This window comes from Cloeon dipterum, chromosome 3 (assembly GCF_949628265.1).
Source record: "Cloeon dipterum chromosome 3, ieCloDipt1.1, whole genome shotgun sequence".
NCBI classification, from domain to species: domain Eukaryota; kingdom Metazoa; phylum Arthropoda; class Insecta; order Ephemeroptera; family Baetidae; genus Cloeon; species Cloeon dipterum.
In genome coordinates, this window is record NC_088788.1 from 2,746,446 (window position 1) to 2,773,600 (window position 27,155).

The 27,155-nt window shown below is 44.6% G+C and overlaps 1 protein-coding gene across 5 annotated transcripts in view; it reads left to right on the forward strand.

Moving 5' to 3' along the window:
* The first annotated feature begins 3,387 nt into the window (after positions 1-3,387).
* The window catches only part of zfh2 (Zn finger homeodomain 2), a 230,132-nt gene continuing 206,364 nt past the window's right edge, over positions 3,388-27,155 (forward strand). For 4 of the 5 annotated variants that reach the window (XM_065483201.1, XM_065483202.1, XM_065483198.1 and 1 more), the window contains exons 1-2: positions 3,389-3,753; positions 16,507-19,675. In XM_065483201.1, coding sequence (XP_065339273.1) covers positions 16,660-19,675 — 3,016 coding nt within the window. In that variant the 5' untranslated portion in view covers positions 3,389-3,753; positions 16,507-16,659. Of the gene's footprint in view, positions 3,754-16,506; positions 19,676-27,155 lie in introns of all 5 variants that reach the window. The other variant, XM_065483197.1, reaches the window with a different exon arrangement.

Here is a 27,155-nt window from a genome sequence, read left to right on the forward strand (position 1 = left end):
AAATCAGAAAAGAGGACTTATAATTTTCCAATATTTTAAGACCTGTAGTTTTAAAATTATCACAAAAACAGAAATATTTCTAAATCTATATTTTCCTCTGGAACAACTTAAAATAATTCTCTTTCAGGTAAAATTGTAATTTTAGCTGAATTACCGATTTTTTACAAGGAAAAAACTGTTCCTTCACGAGAAAAAAATCGTGCAATTATGACCATAAATCTGAAGTGAAGTGATCATTGCGATTTTCGCGCTGTGCGGCCACGAGCTCGGAACTGATTGTGAGAATTAGCAATAAATTTCATTTTAATTGGTCCTCGGTCCATTAATCAATCATTCAGAGGGGCAGTTAGTCGGAAATGCGCCGCTCGCTCGCTCGCTATGTGAATTTCTCATCATCAGCGCAATTAATGGGCGCCAAAAAATTATATAGCGCTTTTTAGGGAAGAAAGATGTTACACACACGGCTCTTGTGTATGCGCGCGCGGCTGTTGTTAACCCTAATTATCTCCCTCGCCAGGTAAGTCGCCGTCGATTTTTTCGACGCCGGGAATTATAAGAGAGTCTGAAGAAAAAACGAGCACTTAATGAGGGAGATGGCGCGGCGAATTATTATTATTTTTCCAGCGCCACTTCCAAGAAGAACCAGGATGCACTTTTGTCAGAGGTCCTTTCTATGCTGTGTGTGTGTGCTATGGTGTGCAAAGTGGTTATTAATTTTGCCCACAATCATCATTATGTGAGGTGGACGCAAATTAAATCTTGTTTTCACACACACAGACAGAAAGAGCGCGGATGGGAAATCATTTAACAATTTGGGAGAGTTTGCTGGAAAAGGATGATGAGACTGGCCTTCTTTGGATAATATTTTGTTGAATTTAGAAGTTCTAAAATGACACAATTTAACAGATCTGGTATTTTTCTAGCAGTTGACTTAGCCTTCTGGGTGGGCAGAATGTCTTTTCATAATTAAATCCGTAAAATCCGGATTTACAAAAAAAAAAAAAATAACGACAAGAGAATTTTTAGTACATAAAGACCTTTGTCTAATAAAATAGAAAGAAGCCAACAAAGTGAAAAAAAAGAAAAAAATAGTGCTTTTTATTTTTTTTGTTTACATAAATCCATGTGGAAAATTGTGAACAATAGTATTCACAGTGAGTGCAACTACAGCCTGCAGCATCGCGCGTCCTATTGATTGATTCACTTTGACTGTTTTCGCCGTCTGAAACGAAACACACAGCTCCTTAATTCTCCTCCTAGCTGCGCTCTCTCTCTCTCTCTCTCTCTCTCTCTCCTCTTCGCAACCAGAAGTTCTTTTTTTTATTAGGGCAGCAGCTGGAATAAGAGCCGCGATGGTCCCACCTTAATTACGGATAATTACCATCAGCATTAGCGCGAGTAGCGTTTGTGTGTGTGCATTTCCGACCCTTCTCTAATTATTGCTAGAGAGATTCCGCCTCCTATATACACACTTCTGCGCTCATCTCTGACCGCGCGGAAAAACCTTACTACTAATTACACCAAAAGCGCTGGACGGGAACTGTTTGGTTCAGTTCGTTTTTGTACCTGGTCGTATTTGGGGATCAGTGTGTACCTATGACTCAGTCAGCCACCCCTTGCCTGCATCTGTGAAAAACACTCGAGATTAGAATTGTGGTGCGACGCCCTGTCCCTATGGACCAGTAGTGCTATTTTTCTATTTTTCACAATTCCATCCATTATTCGTTTGACATTAATTTCTGTTTTTATTTATTTTAAAATGTGGAACGCAGGGATTCAAAGAATGCATTCATGAAATTCCAGAAATCCCATTAGAGCAAAATGGGTGGACGTGATGACTTTTAAGAAGAATATTTATTCAACACCTTAAACACACAAAAGATCTTAAGCATGATTAATGATTGTTTATTTCCTCACTGGTGAGAAAAATTTTAGGGTTAAACCATTTTAAGATTTTCTTGCCGCACAGAAGTAAAATAAATGCATCCCTCCATTCGTTTTATGCACCTGAATATCCAATAAAGTTGGTTTTGACTAAAATATGTTTTTTTTTACAAAATAAAAATGATTTGAAAATCCTCAAATGTTCCTCTTCAGATCTTAGGCAATCAATTGATAGATTATTCAACAATTTCAATTTATCTTATTTTTTCTTGCAATGTTACTCATGACATTATGAAATAACAAAATAATATCGCCCGAACGGAGTACGATTTTTAAATAAATTAATAAATAGCAGAGTAAAATTTAATATGCTTTCTAGAACTCTTAATAAAGGTGACATCTTTGGACTATTTTTTTAAAATTTAGAATAAAAAGAAATTCAATCCGAGATTTAAAATGTGAACGAGAGAGTCATCCACGCGGCTAAAACAGCCTACAAACATTAGTAATGAAATTAATAAAAAATATTATATTTAAAATAATTTTTATTTCTAGTTTGAGGGAGGAAAAAAATCCCCTGCTGACTGACTGCGAGCGAGTCGTGTTTTGCAGTACATATTTTTTATTAATTAGCGGAGCTCGAAATCTCGAGTGGCAATTTGAGATTCGGGGACACGGGGGTGGCGGCTGTGCTCCATCCCTCAAGGAGCACTCACTCACCCACGTATCCTGGCCTTGGTGGCCGGCGTCTTTCGTCTTTCGTGCAAAATGCAAATGCAGCTCGGCATTTATTTGCATAATGGGGTGTCGAACTGGAGGCCGCTTCCGGCCGAGATGGCCAGCCAGAGAAAGAGAAAGAAATAAAGAAAGAGGCGGCTGCACTCATTAATTATTAATTTCACGGAAAAACAACCCTCGGGGCGGGGTGGCTGGCTCGCTGGCTGGCGCTTGGCGCGAGGGGAAGAATATTTAAAAAGAAAGCGGGGATGGCGCCGCGGAAAATAAAGGGAAGATTTTCCTCTCTCTCTCTTGAGAGCGAGCGAGACGAGGTGGGATGGGAGGCCGGGAAAACTTAAGAAAAAGGCGTTATATGAGCACGCGAGCACGGTTAGCGCGCATGTAGAATATATCCAACTCTCCTCCCTCGTCCACCCGCTGCTGGTGGGCGAAATTTCTTTTCCTCCTCGGTTTTGGCGGGCGACAGCAGCAGCAAGACGAGATGCACGACGACGCGCGCAAATTTTACCTTCTTCTCTTTTTTATCCCCCACCACGCGCACCCGCTCCTCGCGCCCGCTGAATTCGCTTATAAATTTTTTCTCTTCTTAATTCCCCTCCCTTAGTTATTCGGCCTCCACCGCCGCCGCCGACACTGCCGCCCGCCGCCTTCCTTGATCTACACATATTTCCCCCCTCCACCGAGCGATACTGCTTCTTTTATTTACCACCCCTCCCGCCGCGTTCGCTGCTAGACTTTTTCTCTCTCTCTCTCGACTACAGAAAAGTACGATTGATTATGCAGAAGGCCCAGCAGTGTGAGTCCGACTGCCCTTACGAGAACATAGCAACCGCACACGTTCCGCAATGATAGCAAGTGCACCGTGTGAGTGACTGCCAGAAGCGAACGGAAGGACACCCCCCGAGCAGCGGACAGCGGAACACTAGTTTCACAAATATACTTCCCTTTCCTCCGAGCCGCCCGCCTGCAAACACGAAAAGTTCCTATTTCAAGTGTCCGAGACGTGTGTGTCGATCAATTTGTATTATTATCAATATCAGTGCTAGTTCCTATTGTATACCGCGCCAACCCTGTCTGGATTAAACAACAAGCAGATCGGACTCAGTGCCGCCGACCATAAATGAACCCAAGGTACGTAAGTCCACGTGCTTTGTGGTCAGTGCACCCCCCCAACACCGAAGGCGCCACAAAGCAGGCCCTCCGCCCCGGGTGCGTGCTAATTGCTATCCGAATCTATATCTTTAAAAAAAGGGATGAAATTTCCTTCTACCGAAAGGGGTGAAACGACAATAATATTTACCAGCTGTTAGGTTTTCCCGGGAAAATTTAAAAACAAAAAATTATGGGTGAAATTTTTAAAATTATGGAGGTTTATCTTCTGGTGTGCGTAACCACTTTAAAAAACCTGCTAGCTCAATTTAAAGATGTGAAAAAGCGGAACTCGCGGTTTGACCGGTGCGACGGATTCGCCGGCCCGGTTGGCGGGCGACGGCGGCCCGGCTGCCGTCACCGGCGTCTCGGCCCTCGCCGCACTCCCGCACTCCCTCCCTCTCGTGCCTCTGCCGTTTAATTAGATTGCACAAATATAATTACATCTGTAGTTGTTAATAATAATAGGCGAGCGGCTTGTAACAATGAAACGAGCCAACCTTGGGGCCACACGGCTCTGTTTCTTCTCTGCCCGCGGATTAAATTTCTCTCAAACAAACAAACAATTGAATTAATTAATCAAAATTACATCGTGGATGGATTGTGAGAATCGAGTCTCATGCAAATTCTATCAATTTCCGGCAAAGTCCGAAAATCATCGCTGACGCCCAAATTAGCGCTGTAATTAAGAGACGGGGATTTTAATGATAGGTGTCGGTCGCCCAACGCAGTTTTAATTGCCACTCCAACCCCGCATTAAAATTTCGCCTGGATGCTGCGCCGGAGCGCGCCATTCGCCGCCACCGATTAAAGCGAAATCAGATCGTTCGACTCTCCTTTAAGGCCCAAAATGCATTTTGTCTATATTTGTTAACTTAACACGGGGAAAAGTGGGAAATATTAAGACACGCGACACATGATGCTTGTTGAGGTTCAAGGTTTAGCGGCTTATCCTTAATAGTGAGGTTCCATTCAGTTTAAAATACATATTTTGCTGCACACCCATTCTTTTTCTTTGTGGGAAATCGTGCGTTAACCCGGTAAGATGTAAGATAAAGTACCGATGTCCAATAGATGACACCCCATAAGCAGCGGTTTATCCTATGCGAACAATAAACACCTCTCAGGGTAAAAATGGTCATTCTCCGAGCCAACCACACAATATTCATACTGTGCTGTTCTTGTTTGCACCTTTGAAAGTCTCCTTAACAAAGGTGCTGTTTACCTGGAAACCCATTATTGTCAGGTGTTAGAAGAAAAATTCAAAAAATTCATCACCCACTGCGTGACGGATTTTAAAATAAATTCTCATTTTTCCACCAAACGGTCATTTATGTCCTCACTATGCAATTTCGCTTTCTAGCGTAGATTTTCTCTGTTTATTTTTGAATTACTATAAATGTCGCCAGCTATATCAAGTAACAAAATTTTATTTTTGTTGCATAAACAACGAAAGCACCGGAGAAAAGCCTTTTGATTCCAAGTTCTTTTAAATCATAAGGGATGCATTTCTACCCATCAATAAAACTTTGTACCATTATTTAATATTCTAAACACAAAATTCAGAACGGTATTAAAAATTATTTCTTGATAAATTCCAATGAAGGAACAAGAAATCTTAGCCGTAGCTCAAGAATTAGGGCTGGACATTACTGTTCAAATTCAAACACTTCAGGAAGATGCAATTAATGTTCCTGACATCTTTAAAACTTGAGATAAACATTTCGCCGAGCTTATCAGTACTTGAGATGCACCTCTTGTAATGGAATTAAATAATTCATCTCAAGTTGTTCCAAACTAACTTAACCGCTCGCTGCCTTGAAATTTTCCTCGCGAGTGAAAACCTCTCAACTAATGCCGACTGCGGGTCTTTTGTTAGCATGTCAGGGGTGCTCATTTACGCAAATAGACAATGACCTGCCTGGAGTGGCCCCCAACGCCCCAAAACTCCAGCCATCTGTTTAGAAAAGAATTTTGGCTCCTGCTGAGAGCGCGATACCCATCTGCCAGCGAGAAAAATTGGAAGCCACGCACATACCTGATTCTTGTGAGCACAATGAGACCGACCTTTTGTCTTGTGCTGCTTGCTGCAGGCGTTTTAGGCTCATTGGGGAGGAAAATGCACGTGTGAGCGTAACCCTTGTTTTTTTTAACTACCCGAGTCATGAAAAGCGGAAACCCTTTAAAACGAAATTTTAATTGTCGCACGCTCGCCTTTGTCACACGGCAATAATTTTCTTCCAATGGATAAGTCAAGGTCGACCCTTTTGGCAGGCGAGCTAAGCTGCTCGCCTTCCTCCTCTCTCGTGAACTGAAAATAAATCCGCCGGCCTATCAAGATCGAATGCGAATTGACCATATAGCCGAATCTAACCGGGCAAATTCGAAAAAACGCGGGTTTCGGGAAACAAAAGCAGCGTCCCCGCGCTCGTTTTTTGCTGGTACTGTTCCTGACCAGGAGAACCTTGAGGCTGAAAGCCTGGTCGTAAAACAAATCCATTAATTTCCCTCGCCCCCAGCCGCCACCTTTGTTAGTCAGATAATCGTCTCCCGCGCGCACTCTCTCTCTCTCTCTTTCTAAATTTTTAATTACGGCAGCAGGGCCCCAATAAAAACAATACGGCGACATTCCAGGCAAGATTAAAAATTAGGCAACGCTCCTCTACGCCTCTCCTCGCTCTTAGCGATGCTGCTGCCAGGCTGAGGCTGAGGCTGGGGGGACACCCTTCTTAATTTTTTAAATAACCTCTGAGCATGTGTCTTTTGAATACGGACGGCCAGGTATAGCTCCTCTCTTTTTCTGATTCGAGATAAGAGCAGCAGCAGAGAAAGAAAGAGCTGCCTGCTTTTTGTATGTGTGTGTGTGTATACGTCGACGACGAGTCTCTTTATGAATCTTTTTTGTCTCAAAACATCCTTGAATGAGGCAGCGCAGCCAGCACGATTATATTATATCTATATACACGTATAGAATAAAATATGTAATATGTGTGCACAGGCATGATGTGTGTGTATTCACAATCTGCCTGGGTCGGAGTTTAATTCCTTTTCATCGCCTTTGACTAGCCCCCCGGGGGGCTAAGATAATAATTAAAGGAGGGCGAAAGCGAAACTCTCGCTGCTTTGAAGACGATGCCGTTTTTGTGCCTCTCGCATCAACAAAATCGCAATCCTTGAAGCTCAAGGTAGTCGTAAAGTTTAATTTTTATTCCTTGCCGATAAAATAACTTTGATTGAATCAATTGTGAAAAAGGGCGTACCGCTTTGATTGAAAATACTGGATAATTTTATTTGATTCACCCTGACGATTATAATAATAATTAATTATAAAGTATTTTTTGCAAAAAAAGGTTGTTTAAGAAGTGCTCTATATAAAACAACTTACGAAATTTTAGGCATGTACATACGTTGTGCTCCATTTAAAAAAGAAAATAATGTTCTATAGATTTCAACATTTATTTCCTCTGTTTCCCTTTGACGCATCATCAATTTTCAAATGAGAAAATACAACGCATGCACACACACACATGGTTCGGTTCGGTGCAATTTTGAAGGCCCTTGCTTGTAGTTTTATATATATACCGTTGGCTCAATGTGATGCACCCATCGAGAGGGAAACAAGGCCGGCATTTCATTATTTGCGCCCCATCCCTGCATGCGCGATTGTTATCTCGGGAGCTGCGTTTGTTCAGGTGTCCCTCCAGAAAATGCCTATAGATTGATCGGGCTTCACCTTTCCTCTCTTTATTATTAATTCCGTCGCTGCATGGCAGAGCCGAGATAGAGAGAGAGAAGCGGCGTGGAGCAACGCAAAATGAGCCACATTGTGTCGCACGCTCAAACATGCGGCGCGCAGGAGAAGGACAAATGAATTTTACCAAACAAATATTAACGAAGAGAGGGAATTGGATAATTTCCAGACCTCCGCACTGGGGATCGGTCGTGCCGAAGGTTGGGTGTGTGCGTAATTAATTATGAAATGAGAAAATGGCCGATGCAACGGCTCGGATTTGGCTTGAGACGCGCAGGGTTGCGAAAAACCCGCATTTAAAAAAATGCAGTGCAGTGGTGAAATGTGTTTTATTAAATTTTTATCAGCTTCTTGCAGTTTTTACCTTATTTTTCAATAATTTACTAATTATTAGCTTATAATCTCGACGTGAAAAATTGTCAGAGATAAATTTTTGGAGAAATTGAGGCAGCAAAAAGACAATTTAAAAGAAAATATCTGCACAGCGGAGGAAATTTTGAGCACTTCCGCCCGAAATTTTAGATTTTCTCAGAAGAAAAATGGATTAAATTAATTTCTTGCAATTCTTGCGCAGGAAATTGGTAAAAATTGAGTGGTAAAAACCAGTGGTGAGAAAACCGGGTGGTAAGCAAATGCAACTCTGGCTCCGGAGGAAACTGATTGCTCTGAAAACATTATTTATGTCTAATCAAAAAGGAAAATAGGCGTCTTCACAAATGATACATTTTCCAAGATTGCAAGCCATTTTATTAATTTCCCTCTGCAAAAATTTAAAGAGTTATTTTAAAACAGTCTAGAAAAATGTCTTATTTAACATCTAAAATAAAAAGAAATCCATAAATCCCCCTGCGGTTTGAAATTGGAATTTCGGCTTTAGTTTAAGAGAATTTTCATTTGTAATTTTAAAAGAAATTCAAGTAAAAATCATTGGTTCTTGAACAAGAAACCCCAATTTCTCTCAATATCCAGAGGGGCCTGTTTGCGATGAGGAACCGCAATTTTTGCTTCATTTCCGAAAGCGTCGAATCTGCGTCTTGGGCGGAAATTGCACAGTCAGAAGTCGAAATCTCATCTTCCTCCCTCTTTCCTAATTGATCCAGTTGATCAAATTTCGCGTCCCCTCTGACGCAGAGACTGCGGTGGATTTTTGCCAAATCACGCCATACATATTCACGCACAACAATGGCGCGGCTCGCAACAATGCTGATGAGTAACAGCTGCGGCATCTGCATTTGCTCGGGAATAAATCTTTAATATCTCTTCAAGTGAATTTGTATCGACAGTAAAATTCAAAAAGAGCCAAGAGCCCTCGAGAGCCGAGCGAGCGAGCCCGAGCGGATCATCTTATTCATATTTCGGTGCCGATGCCACTTGAATAAACAAGAGAGAAAATTCACTGCGTCGGTTGAGAAAAGAGTTGCAGAGTGCCTTTGAGGCGAATCGATCACACGGACCGTTTGGAAATGTTGTTGGCGTGGAGAAATGCTCCGATTTCCGGTCGGCCAACGTGAAATCTGGCGTTTTAAGGAAGTTGACCAGGAGGCCAAGTGTCTTTACCCCTTTGACATTCCGACGGCGCGGCTAGAGGGGCAACGGAAACGGCCATTTACTCCTCCACAGACACACACAGACGCACACACACGCATCTGTTTATTTTTCTGTGAAAAAAGTTCAGATATAGAGGCATTAAAAAATCAACGCAGCGCCTTTTCTGCTGCTGCTCTGTAAACACACCGCAGCTGCCTAAATTTAAAACTAAATTGTGGGCCAATTTCTGGCCGGGCTGCGGCCGGCCACCCCCTGCGCCCGCGGGGGATGATATGCGGTAGGTCAGTGCATCAATGGACACGCGGCACTCGGCACTCGCCCTCTCCGTGGTGTGAATGACCATGATATATATATTTTTTTCTCGGCTCCACACCGAGCCAGGTGATGTCCGAATCGATAAAACGCTCGAACGGGGAAATATTTTGACACCGCCGATTCTGACAAAGCGAAACCGGAGCGAGATTCGCATGTCTGTCTGTGCGGTGTGCGCGGTGCAGGAATAATATGTATAATATAACGAGAGGGGCAATTATTTTGAGTCGTCGTGTCACAACACATCGCAAGACAATGTGCCCCCGCAACGTGTCAGCACACGAGAAATAAAAAGAAAGCGAGAGTGCAGGAAAACAAACCCCAACAGCCAAGGTGGAAAACAAAACGCAGGCACCTGAAAAACACACGCTTTCCCCCCGCGCGCCCCCCATTCACATGCAAAATGAGCCGTGACGCGGGCACAAAAGAGCTAGAGCTGGTGTCACACGCTCCCGCGTCTTCTGCCACGGGAAAATCTAAATAAATAAATGAAGAGTGCTTGCTTGCTTGCTGCAGGAAGCAGGAGAGAAAATCATGTGCTCGCGGGAGGCTGGCTAGCTGCCTCCCTGCGCCGCGTCCTCACATTCACAGAGACTGGATGGATAGATGCATTCTGAGTAGTTCGGAGAATGATCTGAAAGCAGTCAAAATAAACCCGTCCATTACAGAAATATAGGATAAATACTTTAAATTTTCTGTTATACCACGATGTGAGGAAATAATCCTAAAATCCAGACATTTTGGGAAGATGTTTTTAATTTTAAATCAGAATTTAATCAGATTTTAATGGGTCATATTTTGTTTCTACATCAATGCTCCACAGGGAGTTATCAAATTTTATCTTTCCCATTTAATTATAATTTTGTTTATTTACGCGATTTATTATCTTAATTCGCACTCCGTTAGATAGATCGCTATCGCAACGATATGAATCGAAATCATTGAGAAGCCGTTTATTTTATCATTAAATTTGGCAAAATCTGAAATTGCCAGGGTTGCAAAAAAACACGCATTTAAAAAAATGCAGTGCAGAGGTAAAATGCGTTTTTTTTTCAATTTTTACCAGTTTCTTGTAGGCAATGTTTTCACCTTATTTTTCAATAATTTCCTAATTTTTGCAAATAAACTCGACTTGAAAAATTGTCAGAGATAAATTTTTGGAGAAATTGAGGCCGCAAAATGGCAATTTAAAAGAAAATATCTGCACAGTGGAGGAAATTTTGAGCTCTCCGAACGAAGTTTTAGATTTTCACAGAAGAAAAATGGAATAAATTCATTTCTTGCAATTCTTGCTCAAGAAATTGGTAAAAATTGAGTGGCATGCTGTTTACTTGTTGGTCTTTGCGAAATTTATTTTCGTTTTCCCCAAAATTGTTATGATAAAAATTGTGGCTTGAACTCTTGGAGGGGCGAGCAATAAACATGAGCCTTTAGCGGCACTCTCGATTTTTGGCAGGGTGCAAAAGAGGGCAGCATGCACCACTAATCTGCCCGGCTGGCTGGCTGGCGCCGACTTATAAATATGAGAGGCCCGAGGGGTGGTGGTTGGGCGGCCCGCGCGCGCCTCTCCAGCATGTCTGCGTGTGTGTATGGCACTTAATTGAATTCTTGAGGAGCACTGGGTACATGTGTGCAAAAAGCCGGTGCAGAGCAGAGCAGAGAGAGAGAAGAGATTTCGCTCCTTTTGCACGCTTACTTAGGAAAAAAGGCTTGCAAGTCAGTTGGTTCGTTGGTTCGTTCGTTCAGTCAGTGCCTGCGAGTCAAGTGGGAAAAATGGTATACATAAAAGGGAGCGGACGAGTCGGCGGTGCCGCCGCCGCTGCCGCGCGCGAACTCAAGGCCCCACCCTTTGCTCTCTGCATGTAAACTGCTCCCATTTTGTTTCTTAACGCAATATCCCAAAAGGCGAAATTGAGAGTGCAGGAGAAAAGTGCCTCAACAGGCGGCAACCCCGGCGGACGACGCTCCGCAATGGGCCCGTCAAATTTCCCGAAACTGATTTTTACGGCGGGAAAATGCGGTCGAACTCCAATGGGGAACAGAACTCGCCAAAAACTGCATAATTTTATTTGCAGGAGGAAAAGAAAAGTTGTCTGGACTGCAAAATTTTAAAAATTAAATTTTAACTTGTTGGCAAAAATTAGTAAATAATTTTTTTTACATAAAATATTTTATTTAATTCAAGAAATTCGGCTCCAAAGTTTGTAAGCCACGGAAAATCATGTTTTATTTAACAATTCGTGAAATTATATCAGGACGAGAGGAATCTTAAGTCAAGAAACGTGGACAAGTTTAATTCCTCGAGAAATTGAAACAAATCTGAAACATAATTGACTCTCACGATCGGCACTGATTTAATTATTGCACTTTTTAAAGACAAATTTCTGCTAAATTCCACAAAGATTAAAAATTTAATTGCTTTCTAGAGCCAAAAATTAATAAAAAAAATGTTTCTAATTGTCCTGGTAAACTCTTATTTAAAAAAAATCATTTTTGTCTTTCAAGCAGTTTAAATTCACACAAAATATGAAAACCCTTTGACAGATAATTTCTGGTTTCTGGTGCTGATTGGAACTACCTGCCATTGTTACCAATTGTCGCCAGCACCATCGAGTGCCAATCAAAGTGTTCTATTTGCACAACTGTTTCGAGCACCATCAAGCGGCGAGTCGCAACAATGCGCCGCTGCATTGTTGGGGGGATAAATAATAATAATAATCGCTGTGGCGACACTCGATACACTTACTTGCGTCGGCCGCTCGCGTTTGATTGTCAGCAATGCACTTTTTTTCTGATTGCGACGCGCGAGGAACAGGAATGAAGTACGCACTCGAATGTGAGTGTTCGCTTTCAACGCCAGTGATGTAGTATGCAAACAAAACCTCAATTATTCATGAACGACAGACAGCCTCCGAGAGCACCGCCGGTAAATAAGTTTGACCCGTTCTCGCCGCTCGGAAAACAAGACGAGAATCTCTAAAATCGATTTCTTGTTTTGATTGTTTTTTTCCTGCAATATCAAAATAATGACGCAACCCTCAAATTATTTTTGATTTGGAACAATTTTATTGCATCAGAAGTTCCCAGCTGAATCGAAAAAAAGGGACAGAAGCAGCCTAGAGGTTTTAACGCGACTAATTCCAACCCCCTTGAAGCAGAACTTGTCAGTTTGTCTTGCCCGCGATCAAAGGCATCAATTTGAGTGTATCGATTGGCAGCTCTCCCCAGCGCTCATAATTGAGTATTTTTTATAAAAAGCAGGGTGCGCTCGGGGTAGCTAGCGCGAATAAAAAAATAAAACACAATGCTCGACGGCGGCGGCGGCGGCAAATTACATTACGCGCGAGCCTTCCAATCCATCCTCATTTTTCCTCTCGCTCGCCGGCTTTGTGCGTATGACTCACGCGTTTTACTTCATTAAAACAGCTCCCCTGCGCGTTTCGCCGCTCTTTTTTTCACGCACATTAAAACAACAGCGGCTCAAAACAACCGAAAATCCACCCACTCGCCCCTACTCGCGTCCGCTGCTTTTTGACACCTCGGGGATGTGCGGCCCGTATTGATTTCTGGCCCACATTTCACCCTGTTTTTCGAATTTGCACTTTGCGTTTCTGCAAATTCGTTCAGATTCCGGGCTTGATATTCAGTGGTATATTATTTTAACTGCGGGAAATTTAAAAATTTAACGTGGTTTAAAGTGGAATGATACAGGGCAACAATTGAAAATTATTTGAATTGATCGAAAAACAATTTGTTGAACAATTTGCAATAGAAAAAAGGATACCTTTGTACAGTAAAAATTCAAATTTTGCCAATTTTCTCCAAAATTTGCAGTGCTTGAACATATTTTCTTGGCATATTCTGATTCTTCTCGTCGAGATCTGTCCAACGGTGTATGCCACTTGTTGGGGAAACTCTTGGTTTTGAAATTAAATCGGATTTCAAGTAAGGAGACAGCCATTACCATTTCAAAAGTACGCTAACTTTCCAGCCAATTTTCTAAAAAAATTACAATTTAGGCTTTAACTGAATTTATACATTGGCAACAAGCATTTTCCAGGCTTTCATTCCTCTTCAAAAAATTTCGTGAAATATCCAAACCTACTTCCTGTCAATTACAATGATCCAAACACTGCACTTCTTGTTTTCCTGCACCTTGCACCTTTTTCTAAATGCACCAAGCAGTGAGATAATCCGTCGATGATACCTGTATTTTACTACCTCTTGATAAACACAAAATAAGACCATTGTAGATTTTTATGGTCCTTCATTTTTTCATCGGATCTTTAGCATTCCTTTTTTTTGATGATGATTCGGGTAGGCGGCAAAGAGTTAAAACAATAATTCTCGCAGCAATCCCCACAGTGCGGTTTTACAAAGCGATTCCGCGAACGATCTGGATTGCGGCGATAGAATCAAAAAGCGCGCACGAGAAGCAGATGGGGCCTCGAAAAGCAACCCCCGAGGCGTCATCGATTATTATTATTCCCCTTTTCGTCTAATTGCGTGATGCGTCTTCTCGAAAAACGAGACGCGAGGAGAAAAATACACGCGCGTCTAGACAATATGGGCCTCTATTATTTTAATAATACGCGCATCTTATTATTATCGTCATCATCTCGCACACAGATATAATTCCAGCGCCGACCGCTTTTCGGTTCACGTAATTATAATACGACGAAGGCTGAAAAATTACTTGCGCCCCGGAGCCAATCAGAGAAACTACGCTTTTGTAATTATTATCTGTGTGTGTGTGTGCCGTACACGGTTTTCACGTCTCGAAGGCTCTTTATTGTTTCCACGCAAAGCTGCTGAAATTCACTCGAAAGCTTTTTTGCTGCGCGTCTGCGGCTGTTTGGACAGATGATTTGCACTTATTAGCATGAATTTTAACGTGCAACGAGGACAGTCTTAATGACTGCCTCCATGATTCGGCACAAATCTCGCAATTGAGCGACTGAGGTCTTGATCAGAAATGAAGCAATCCTCGAATCTTTTCAACCGGCTGACAGATGGAATGCGCGCCGCCGAGCGGATTATCCGTGAAAGCAAATTTTTTCAAAAATCTAATCTAATATAAAAAACACGAAATGGAGGTGTCAAATATGTATGTTACTGCCGCAGCGAATATTTTATTGCTGTCCCCGAATTCCCGCGTTTTTTTATTCGGAGCAAAAGTCAACGCGGTCGTAAATCACCGTGGCTGAGGGATCTGCATCAAATTAATCCGAAAAACTGGAAAAATCAGCAAGATTTACAACTCAAGTTGCGGTTCACGTCGTAAAAGTGGGAACAAAAGTTTGCAAAAATCGCTGACAATAAAAAGTGAGCGATTTTATAGCCGCCGCGCTCGCATATCAATACGGAAAGTGAGGGAAATCGATTAGCCGCTCTGCTGGTGCTCGCTCGCAACCGGAGGGGAAACAGCCGCGAGTAAGACCTTTCTATCTTGCTTTTAATTATAGCCGGCGACGCGTCTATTTGACTTAATGACGCTAAAGAGGCGAAAGAATCAAACGGACCCTTCGGATATCTGGTGTTGCCGGCCCGGCCGGGCTTATAATTTGGCGCATTTTGCACCGCTCGGCGCCTCGTCTGTCCGTTTTTCTCTCTCTCTCTCTCTCTCTCTCACTATAGCTCGCTCACTCGCTCTCGCTCAGGCTCGCTCGCTCACACAACAATAAATAAATAAATATATAGTGAGCAGTAATCGGGCAGCACGCATACACATTAAAACACGGCCGCGGGCGCTTGGAATCAAACTCACTCGGCGAGCAAGAAGGCACGAACGTCGAACAGCTCCGAAAACAATGTGATAATTACAAAAAAATTAAAGGCTCACTGCTCGGCCGTCCTTTTATTTTCTCTTTTGCTCTCCGCGCCGCACAATTGAATAATTTCGAAAAGACGCGCAAACCTGAACGGCGGTTTTTGTGTGTGTGTCGTGGGAATGCGATTTGTTTTTTGCTAGATTTTCAAGTTCGAAGGCTCCCATAGAGCACGGAATAAAATAAACTGCGGTGTGAAGAGCCGATGTCTGATTAAACCGGAAGAGCTTTGAAATAATAATTTGTGTTTATTTGTCCGCGCGCGCCGCATAAAAAAGAACGAGTGAGTCGGCGTGCACTTTTTATTATGGAAATGCATGCGGCTGCTGTGTTTCCATTCCGATTCGGAATTAGAACATTTAAATAAGAGCAGGAATTATTATTATTTCGTGCCGGCCTATCAAACTGGAAATTATTCCCCAGCTGCTGTCGGCCGCGCGCATAAATTACCAAATTTATTTAATTTTTTGATAAGCGACTCGTGCTGGCCGGCGTTATTGCTCAAATAGTAATCAGCAGCCGCGGCCACATTATAATAAATACAATAAAAAGGAATAGTTAATTGTCTGGCCGGCCGAGATTACGGCTGGAAAAAGGAGGGAATACTGTGTCGTGCGGTGTGTCCTTGCCTTTTCCAATTTCCTCATATAATAATTTCAATAATTGTACACGCTGGCCGGACCGACAGCGCGTGCATTTGAATTACAACTGCGCGAAGGGAGAAATAATGTTAATGGTCTGAATAATCACTCTTATTATTAACGGCGGAGGAGTAAATTATTGCTCAACATGCACGGCTATTTTCGAGCACGACGGTCACCAGCGCTAAGCTCACTCTTTCGCTTCCTTTCCGCCTATTGCTGGAGACTCGCTCGCTATCAATGGAGATATGAATAATTTAATCCGTTTTCACAGAGGGCATAATCACCCTGGCGTGCAATTATTTCGCGGCGCCGCCGTTTTCCACTGGATCCGACACGAAAATTAAAATTAGTCCCGCGGCCCTTATCTGCCGAGCATGTTAAAAGACTTTGGCGTTGTAATGGTCACCAATTACGTGCGGTAATGAGCACGTTCGGTGCTTTTCGAAATGAGCGAATTTGGTTTTTACAGTTGGAATTAAACGCAGCTCACTCGATGAATACAAAGCTGTTAATTTTTCGTCTCGATTAGTTTCGGCTCCTGGTCGTGGCTTTAATTTATGGGATGGAATTGAAAATTAAAAATGACTAATTCTTATTTCTTTGTCAATTTCTTGCGCTGAGATTTCAATTTGTTTTTATTCGCGTGTTGCAGTTTGGAGCTGTGGAGCTGAAATCGAGAATGCAGCACCCCGAGCAGAGACATCGTCCATTTCCCGCCAACATGTGATGGTGGCTGCGCGGTCCGCACGAGAGCACCAACCGCCAGCACCACCACCGCCACCCAGAGCAACACACTTTGGCAGAGATGCCAACCCCGACCGCGAGCACGATCGGTGAAACGCCGATCACGGTGCCCACGACGTCGTCGGCGCCGAGCATCCTGCAAGAGGGCTCGTCGCCGACGCTGACCACCGACGCCAGCGGCACGACAAACGGACCGTCGTCGTCTTCGGTGATGACGACGACGACGCCACCTCCGCCCTCGTCGGCGGCGCCGCCGCCGGCAGCGTCCGGAAGCTGGCGGCGACGGACCAAGCGGGCGCCGCAGAGACTGAGCCAGGCGGCGGCGGCGGCCTCCGACGAAGAGGAGGAGGACACCGCCGACGACGACAGACAATCACCGGCCGTCGCCGCCAACCACCATATTCCGCAGCACCCGGACGAGTCGTCGGACGCCGACGTGGAGCGTTTCGACGGCAAGATCGTGTACAACCCGGACGGGTCGGCCTACATCATCGAAGACAGCGAGTTGAGCGACGACGACGCCGTCGACTTGCCCAAATTGGACGGCTGCATCGTGGACGCGCACGGCTCGAACGTGTCGCAGCTGCCGGCCTTCCCGCAGATCGCCAACGCGTTCTACGTGTCGCGCAACCCGACCGGGCTGTACAACGCGCTGTACGGCCAGGCGTACGCCACCCTGATGCGTGATAGCAAAAGCAAGATAGTTCCTGAGGTGCCCGTGATGCACAGCTACCGCGTGTACACGGTGCGCGACAAGAAGCTGGAGGAGCAGGAGAAGAAGCACAAGACTGACGCCGACACGCAGGGGCAGGAGGAAGAGGAGCCGACGGCCGTGCCGATCAAACCCATCCTCATGTGCTTCATCTGCAAGCTGTCGTTCGGCTACGCCAAGTCGTTCGTCGCGCACGCGCTCAGCGACCACAGCGTCGCGCTGCTCGACGAGGAGAAGGAGCTGCTGGGCCAGAAGAACGCGTCGGCCATCATCCAGTGCGTCGGTAAGGAGAAGGAGCCGCTCGTCTCCTTCCTCGAGCCGGTCGTGCCTCCCGCCGTGACCGCCGCGGCGGCCGCCAAGCGGGCCGCGTCGCCCAGCGTCAGCGTCGCGGCCTCGCTGGTGGCGGCCAACGCCATGAAGTCGCTCATGGCCGCCGCCGCCATCGAGCAGAGCTTGAAAGATTCGGCCTCGGCGCCGGAAGACCTCACCCGCAAGAGCCCCGCCTCGCTGCCCAACCGCTCGAACTCGGCCTCACCCCTGCAACAGCCCCCCTCCGCCCCCAGCACGCCCCATCCGCAGCAGCAGCAGCATCAGCAGCTTCAGGGCATGCACCAGCAACAGCAGCAGTTCCAGCTGCCGCCGCCGCCGCTACCTCAGTTCCAGAACTCGGCGCCGCCCAACTTCCTCACCGGCACCACCATCGGCGTGTGTCCGGACCACGTGACGGGCCGACCGAGCGGCGTCGAGTGCAACAAGTGCGAGATGATCCTGGCGTCGTCGCGGCTCGGCGGGGCCGGCGGCGGCGCCGGTTCGCAAGGAGGCGGCGGCCTGCTCGCTGGCATGCACTCGCGCAATTCGTGCAAGACGCTCAAGTGTCCCAAGTGCAACTGGCACTACAAGTACCAAGAGACGCTGGAGATTCACATGAAGGAGAAACATCCAGAGAACGAGACGAGCTGTTTGTACTGCATCGCCAGCCAGCCGCACCCGCGGCTGGCGCGCGGCGAGACCTACACCTGCGGCTACAAGCCGTACCGCTGCGAGGTGTGCAACTACAGCACCACCACCAAGGGCAACCTCAGCATCCACATGCAGTCGGACAAGCACCTCAACAACATGCAGGAGCTGCAGAACGGCGGCGTGCCGCCCTCCTCCGGCCCCGGCAACGACTCGTCGCAGCAGGTGATGCCGCAGCCCAAGATGTCGTCGGCGCTGAGTCCGCCGGCGCCGCCCAGCGTGCCCAGCTCGCCGTCGGCGCCCGTCGCCAGCAAGCCCAAGCCCACTTTCCGCTGCGACGTGTGCAACTACGAGACCAACGTGGCGCGCAACCTGCGCATCCACATGACCAGCGAAAAGCACACGCACAACATGATGGTGCTCCAGCAAAACGTCAAACACATGCAGCAGCTGAGCGCTCTGCAGAACCAGATGGCGGCGTCGGGCGTCGACCCCGCCACGGCCGCCGCCCTGCTGCAGTTCCACCCGGCGCTGCAGGCCGGCGCCGCCGCCGAGAAGCCGATGCACACCGAGGCCGCCCTGGCCGACATGGCGTACAACCAAGCCCTTCTGATCCAAATGATGACCGGCGGACAGCTGCCGCCGCACGTGCCGCCCGAGTTGGCGCCGCACGTCGACATGGGCCTCAACCCGGACACGATGGAACCTCCTCCGGAGGCGCCGGAGCAGAACCCCAACTACCTGTTCCAGTGCTGCGTGTGCACGGTGTTCACGACGGACTCGCTGGAGGCGCTGTCGCACCACCTCGCGCAAGACCGCACCAAGCTGCGCGAGCAGGAGATCCTGGCGCTGGTCGGCGGCAACTACGTCTGCAAGCTGTGCACGTACAAGACCAACCTGAAGGCCAACTTCCAGCTGCACTGCAAGACGGACAAGCACCTTCAGCGTCTGCAGCACGTCAACCACATCAAGGAGGGCGGCGTTCGCAACGAGTGGAAGCTCAAGTACGTCAGCGTTTCCAACCCGGTGCAGGTGAGGTGCCACGCGTGCGACTACTACACCAACTCTGCGCACAAACTGCAGCTGCACGCAGCGCACCAGCGCCACGAGATCTCGCGCATGGTCTTCCGCCACCTGTCTCAGTGCGAGACCAGCTTCAGGGAAAACGAGCCGCGCATCTACAACTGCGCACTCTGCATCTTCTCGTGCCGCACCAAGTTGCCCATGCTGCAGCACGTCAGGTCCATCAAGCACCTCCAGATGGAGCAACTGCACCAAATGCAGCGCCGCACAGAAGGAAAGGAGCCGCACACGGAAATCGGCGACGTCTTCCAGGTCATCGGACAGTCCCAGCTGGACGCTTCCATTCAGCAGCAGCTGGCCGCCGAAAATGCTGCGGACACACCAGGTAAAAACCATTTTTATTTCGCGTCATTTTATGCGTTGGGAAATTTAAGACTGTCATCATCCCATCAGGCCCGGACTCGTTTTAAAGTGTCAACTGCAGATCCCCATCGATGATTACTCGCGGACCGAATTAAAATTTGGCTGTCACCCTTGCCCCTCTGCTTTTTCTCTCACACACGCATCGGCTTAAAAAATATGACCTGCATAATGGTGCTTGTTAAGTCACCAGTGCTACTTGAGACTCAATTTATTCCCAGCGGTGGCGGCCACGTACATTAAAATACGCGGGCCTTAATAAATCAATTTAATAATTCATCTGGCAATCAGTGCTGCTGCTCGGACGCTCTCGGTGTCTTGCTGAATATTTTAGCGCCACGATTCGCCGGGTCTCGCCATCAGTCAGTCAGTCAGTCGAACCGCCGGTTGACCGACGACGACGAGGCCGTTCCGTGCGCGCCGCTCTGCTCCATTATTAATTATCGGCCGGGCGTAATTATACTATTTGCAGCCAGTGCACCAACAATGGCGTCGGCAGGCTCATTTCAAGCACGAAATCAGAAGAAAGCCATAAATTCGGGTCACTGACGTTCTTTCGCCTTTTTTCTGCGCCGTGATTTATTCCCCAATGATAAATAATTCCGTTTATTCCTTTTATTGTCGTATTATGACTAATCTCGCCCCTCGATATATTTATAAACGTACACACAGACCGCGCACTTTTCCAGCGCCGAGCACGTTTGCTGCCTCATTTGCATATTAAATTACAGACGAGAGAACGCAAACCTCGGCCGGCCAGGCAGTCGTCGGCGGTGCCGGCAGTCTCTCTCTCACTCACTCGCGCTGCTCAACTCCATTTTTGTACACACATGAGCACGATAATTAAGAACTTTATTTCCACGAGACGATGAAATGGCTGCCCGGTTTTTTTTACCACTGACAGACCGGCTCCTTTCGTCGCCGAGTTAGTGAAATATTAGGCTGCGCACTGTTTAATTAGCAACCGATCAAACCTGACATTGTCAGCTGAGAATCAGGATTTATTTATTTTGTACCGGGCTTACAGTTTCGTCAGTACGGGTTTTCCGCTTCCGGGATTATCCGGAAAAACTGGCTGGAACGAAGAATATAAATTTTTAATCAAGATGCGTAAAATCAAATCTTATAGAACTTCTAAAAATTTAAAAACAAATGAAAAGGCAAAAAATGTGTAATAAAAATTGCTTTAAGTTCATGGTGCAAAAGAAAAAATGTTTTTTTTAAATTTTATTTGAGATGGATACTGACAACAAAGTGCATTTAATCTAAAAAGGAATTTGAAATAATGACTGGTTATGAATTGATTGCGAAAGACTCCAATTTATATGTAACTGACTTACAGGTTAGATTTAATCTACCAGAGACTGATATGTATATAAAGTTCTGTGAAGAAAAGAAAACAAATAGACTGTTAATTTGTTCTGAGTTTTTTGAGACTGAAACTATGATTAATGACAACTGGCGTGGCCCTGATTTTCCTGATAGACATATTTTTGCAAGATTTGCTTGTCATGGATATCACTATATTTTCTGTAATAATGTAACGTTTCACTATGAGCCTAATTATGATTGTAGATGTAAGTTCTGTGGCGAGACTTGTGAAAAATATCATATCCAAAAGTGTACAGCAAGAAAACTTACTTTGAGAGAAGCAGCGAAAATGTGTAAAAATTGATTAACCTTTAGATGTAGAGTGTTGCACGCATATTTTGCGTTTAATAAACCATTAATAATAAATAATGACTGGTGCAGATTTGCGTTCCTTTAAAAAAAAAATAACAAGCAGATTTAAAATAATATGTTTTTTATCCAAAATATTCCGAAAAAAACTATTAAATTTTGGCACCCTGTCCTTACCAGCCCTTACATTTTTGCAAAAAAATAATTTTATATCCAAGCAAAAATAAAGCGCAAAATTTTGAATCAATTTCGGTCGGGCTTTCTAAAGCATTCCCGATTCGGCTCGGCTTGACGCAATTCGATTCAAGTGCAAATTGCATGAAAAGTGTGTTTATGACTCATCACAATTAATTCGTCGCAAAAAGCGTTGCCGACGCCGCTCTCTGCCTTTTTGCCACTTCTCATTTCGCGGCGTGATTCATTGCAATTTATTCTTGTTCGCTTATCGACGCAGACAAAGCCTGGGCCGCGCACAAAAATAATAATTCGGCCCGTTTTCTGTCTCTCTGTCTCTCTCTTTCTCTTTCGCATGTCTCCGCGCACCGGCGCGTCTCTCTCCGCGGAGCGCTGCTGCAAAACGTGGCAACGCGGCGCTTTTATTTGGCATTTTAATATCATTCGTCTCGATGATGCAGATTGCGTGTAATTCGTGCACGTAATAAAGCCGCCCAAGTGGGCTAGCAATAAAAGCAGGCGGCGCTCGGGTCGCACTCGCGGGATTTTTGACCGCGCGGAGGAATGCTCTCTCTCTGTTCGGCTTAATTATTAATCGACTCATTGCAGCGCGCCACAGCAGCTGTGCCCCCGATTAATTTAATCAGTCATGCAATCTGAGCTGCGCTGCTGCTTCTTAATCTTTCATGCCAAAAGCTGGAAACAATGAGTGCATTTTTTATCAGGGCGTGCTGGACAACGAGGAAGTCGATTTTTTCCTTTCTGCTATTATGACTGACCAGATTTGTTATTTTAGTAAATGCCGAAAAGTATAGTGTGGCACCTTCTCGCCACTGCTGTCCTACTACTTTGCATTTAACCTGTATCGCTAGGTGGCAGTACAAAGGTGTGCGACTAGCAGTGCACCCCCTAAATGCACCTTCTCCCCCACTGCACCTTATCGTCCAGTCGGCCACAAGCCTCGCACGACAGCAGTCGGAACACAATATTCTCTCTCTAGCAGCGAGGATGAGTTTTCGTGCGAGGATGTTGTATACTCTCGTCCTGGTCCCGGCAAAATTGCGCAACGTTCAACAAACACCCAAATTTTCATTGTTGAATTGATTGTTGACCTTTTCTTGCAACAAGGAAATTCGCGTTTGGTTGTTGAAAGTTACGCAATTTTGCCGGGACCAGGACCCAGGACAATATACTCTTTGATCTCGAATTATTAAGACCCGCACTACGGGGTAAGTTGTAATAATTGTTTATATTCGAATGTGACATTTTTATTGTTATAATTATTTGTTGTAAATGTGATTTTTTTATTATTTATGTAATTTCACAGTCTTGATCTTAATTACTAAACCACGAGACATGAATAAAAGACGTTCACTACCTCGTAGACACAGGCGCAGATTAAATAGTCTTACCCCGTTAATCCGGGTCAGTCAATTGCAATTGGGCTCACAAATATATATTCTCGATTACACAGACGAGCGAATTAAAGTGGAATGATACTGGGCAACAATTGAAAATTATTTAAATTGTTGGATGCCTTAAACAATTGACAGATAAACAATTTGTTCAACAATTTGCAATAATAAAAAAATGACCGTCCTACAATAAAAATTCAAATTTTGCCAATTTTCTCCAAAATTTACAGTGCTCGAACATATTTTCTTGGCATATTCCGATTCCTCTGGTCGAGATCTGTCCAACGGTATATGCCACTTATTGGGGATAAACTCTTGGTTTTGAAATTAAATCGGATTTCAAGTAAGGAGACAGCCATTGCCATTTGAAAAGCACCGTAACTTTCCAGCCAATTTTCTCAAAAAATTACAGTGCTCCTTAGGTCAATTTAGACTTTAACTGAATCCTAAGGGACGAGTTTATGCATTGGCAACAAGCATTTTCCAGGCTTTTCCAGTATCATTCCTCTTTAAATGGTATTGAGCATTGAGCGAAATTATTCACAGCGTCTGCGGCGTGAGTAAATATGACGTATCACGCTAAATGGAGTTATCGTAATGTCAACAACACTAAGGAAAGGTTCACAGCGCAGGGAAAAGGAGGAGGAGAGTGCCACCTATTGACAGGCACTACATTATGAAAACAGCCCATTCCCAGCACCGATATCGATCAGCAGCAGTTTGTTCAAGTTGGTCCGGTGACTTTTTCCCCAGCTGTCAATCACACGCCGTTCCAAATCACTTGAAACCGTTGAAAACCGTTCGCGGAAATGATAAAATAATGAGGTGTTTTTGCGCTTTGAAAATCAGTTGAACGAACAATAAGTTACATTTCTTTGTAAAAATTTTTATTATTAAAATATTTTAAAATAATTTATTGTCATGCTCAAAAAGAAATGCTAGTAATTTTGTAATATACCTATGCTATATTAGCAAGTATAAAATAAATTTCGCTATAAATAGTGCAATAAAATAGGTAATTAAATCGAAGGAAAACCAATAATAAATGAACTCAATACTTGTGCAATGATAAATTCTCCTTGGGTGACCAGGGATGTAAAACACCAGCTTTGACAGCTAAAAGAAATTGATTTATCTTGAAACATAAAATGACCATGAGAAGCGGTCCCTCTCTGTATGATGTCCAGCTGTGTTTTTCCAAGGAAACTATTTTTTGTACGCAAATTCGACATGCACATGTGTGTACCTATAGAATAAGAACAAAATGTAGATTCATGACAAGGGCGAGTTGCTCGACCTTTTTGACAAGACATTGTTTCTGTAAACAGTGCTATTCATTCTTTTATGAACCAATGAGATTTCACGAACCAACAATTGGTTATTTTCCACCAACCAAGTTGAAGAAGGTTTCTTGCGAAGGAAGGCTGCGTATGAGCGGACGAGGCGAGATCTTGGAGATCAGTCTTTCGAGACACCCGAGACTAAGAAGACATCATCTGTCTTCTCAGTCTGTCCAAGTGCAGTGAAAGTGCTAACTGTGACCAAAGACTCAGCAATCAGGCCCTATCAGCACCTGCGGGGAGAGTGAGTTCTGCGATACAGAATTTATGTGTCCGAGCCAAGCCAAATGGGCAGCAACTACTTTTCCTGTCCCACACTGGAAAGGTACATTCAAGTGAAGCAGACAAACATTGTTTTCAACAATAAGCAACCACAAGAAAAGTGCACTAAGAACAAGAGGTCACCAGCAGCACAGGTGATCAGCAAAGCAATACCATTCAGGTCCATAAATGACCAGGTCAACAAACCGTGAGTACAAAAGCAAGTGAAGGAACAAACTGAAGGAACAAAGTGAAGAGACTTGACAAGAATCAAGATTGGAGTGAATATTTGAATTGATATCATTTGTAAAATCATATGCACAAGTATTACGGTTTTCTTAATTAAATAATACACGTTAACTTAAAACTTACACATCGCCCTTTTATTATTCATGCAAGATCCTGTTAAATCTGCTTTAATTAATTCTTCAATTATTAATCGGTATTCTTCTCAATCAGCCAAGAACACCAGAGGATACCTTTTAATTTTTACAGGTAATTAATTAATCAGCCTATTAATCACCTTGCTAAAAAGAGACATTACATGTTGTTCAAAAAGAAAAATTAGGATGCAAGCATGTTTAGACCACAAAGTAAACTCTGGAATTGTTATTAAAATACGAGAGGTTATTTTTGGTCTTGTAGATGCTCAGAATATTCAACCAACAGGACTAAAAGAAAAATTTTTGTCAGATTTATTTACTAAATTTTTGGTTATGTTATTAGTTGAGTTGTGATAAGATAGTTTGCGATTGTATCAATAAATCAAAAGGTAGCTCACGTTGGAGTCTATTCAAATCGACTGAACACAAGTATTTCATTGTAAAAATATGCGCCTAAATTTCATGCACTGCCAGCAACAAATTAAAACTGAACAAACATCAAAAGAACAAAGTGTGCCCCGCAGAAATAAAAAGGCTTGCGAGCTGCAAAGCTAACACAGCGCGTCACACGCGCGGCGGCGAGAAGTGCTAAAAAGCGGGGAGCGAAAGACGAGCTGAAAAAGACTGGCTAAATATTGATTGGTGTGGAAAAAATATATAATCCGCAGCAATGCTAAAAGATTGCCAACACATAAAAGCTGGTGCGGTGGTGCTTCTGTTCTGTTTGGCCGTCCGTCGCATTATTAGCGAGCCGAGCGAAAAAGAGCGCGTTGGCTGCCGTGATCCAAGTTCGTTACACTTGAATGAGGTCAGAATAAAGGCTAATTGTTATTAATGCCGCTCGAGATTCTTTAATTATCGCTGACTGCCTGCGCGCATTGATTGCTCGCGGCCAAGATGGCCCCCGCGGGCGCCAATAACCGCGGGTTTAACGACTCTTCTCTTTTCTATAATATGCAAACAAATATTCTCCAGAGTCACGGACAACAGTTTTGCGGGAATTCGGGCTGCACTCGTTGGAAATAGCTAAAACCGCCCATTTTCTTGGTCGCTCGTGCTTTCGAACGTGATAAATTACAGCCGCTCACGTTTTTTCGACTTGCCGCGATAATTTCACGGCGAATCAGGCCCAAAGAGATGATGGGGCAGCCAACATGTCATGACAATGAGGAGTGAATCAGAGAAAATTAAAATTTAATTCCATAGCAGCGGCCATCATTTCGCGCGCGCGGCAGAAGGCTTTATGCATCATTCGTCTGCGCCGACCATTATGTGAAACAGTAATTATAACCACAATGGGACGTGATTTCATATAAACATTTCCAGCGTCTAATATAATCGCAGCGGCGGCGGCGAGGATTTTGAAAAAGTCATGACTCCTCCATCTTAATTCCTTCCTTCTCTCTCTCGCAAGTCGGAGAAATAATAATCACACGTACACCCGCAAATTATTTATCATAACCTTCGTCGTCGTGATTATTGCAGGCACAATAATTACTCGCTCTCCTCGCGATTGTTGTCGGTAATAATCGTCATTGTGCGACGGCGGCGGCAACGGCAACGGCGTTTGGCACCGATTGCGTTTTGATTTTTCCAGATTGTGCATGTACATACGGTAAAATTATTCGAGCCGGGTGCCAAAGGAGGAGCAGCCGTCGTTCGTGTTAAAAACTTTTTATATCTGGAATAAATTATGCGCGGCCGGCATGGGTAATTTGAATAAGTTCGCCTTGTTCGCGTATAATTTTCAAACATGAGAATCTAATCTCGAAATCTTGCATACTAATTAGCAATTCTATGCTCACTCTAATGCACACTCGCCGTCGGCCGCGCGCGGTTATTATTATTATAATTGGTGTGTTCTTTTTGCCTTTGGATTTAATTGTCGAGTGTGTGTGTGTGTTTTTGTTCTCGGAGCGCACACTCACACACACACACGCCGGCTTGTATAACAACGCGATTCGATTGCAAGCGGTAATTGCAGCCGCTGTGTATGGACAAAAAATCTTAATTTCAAATTCAAGCTATGTACGTGGAAGTGGCGGCGCAATTAGTGGAAACGGTTTGCTGGGAAATAACCAGAATGAATTACTTTTCGGTTCTATTTCACGAAATTCGTAAAAATTCCTCAGAATATTACGCCAATTAGACGCCGGAGAAAATAATCGCGCAGCCGACCGGCTAATTTACAA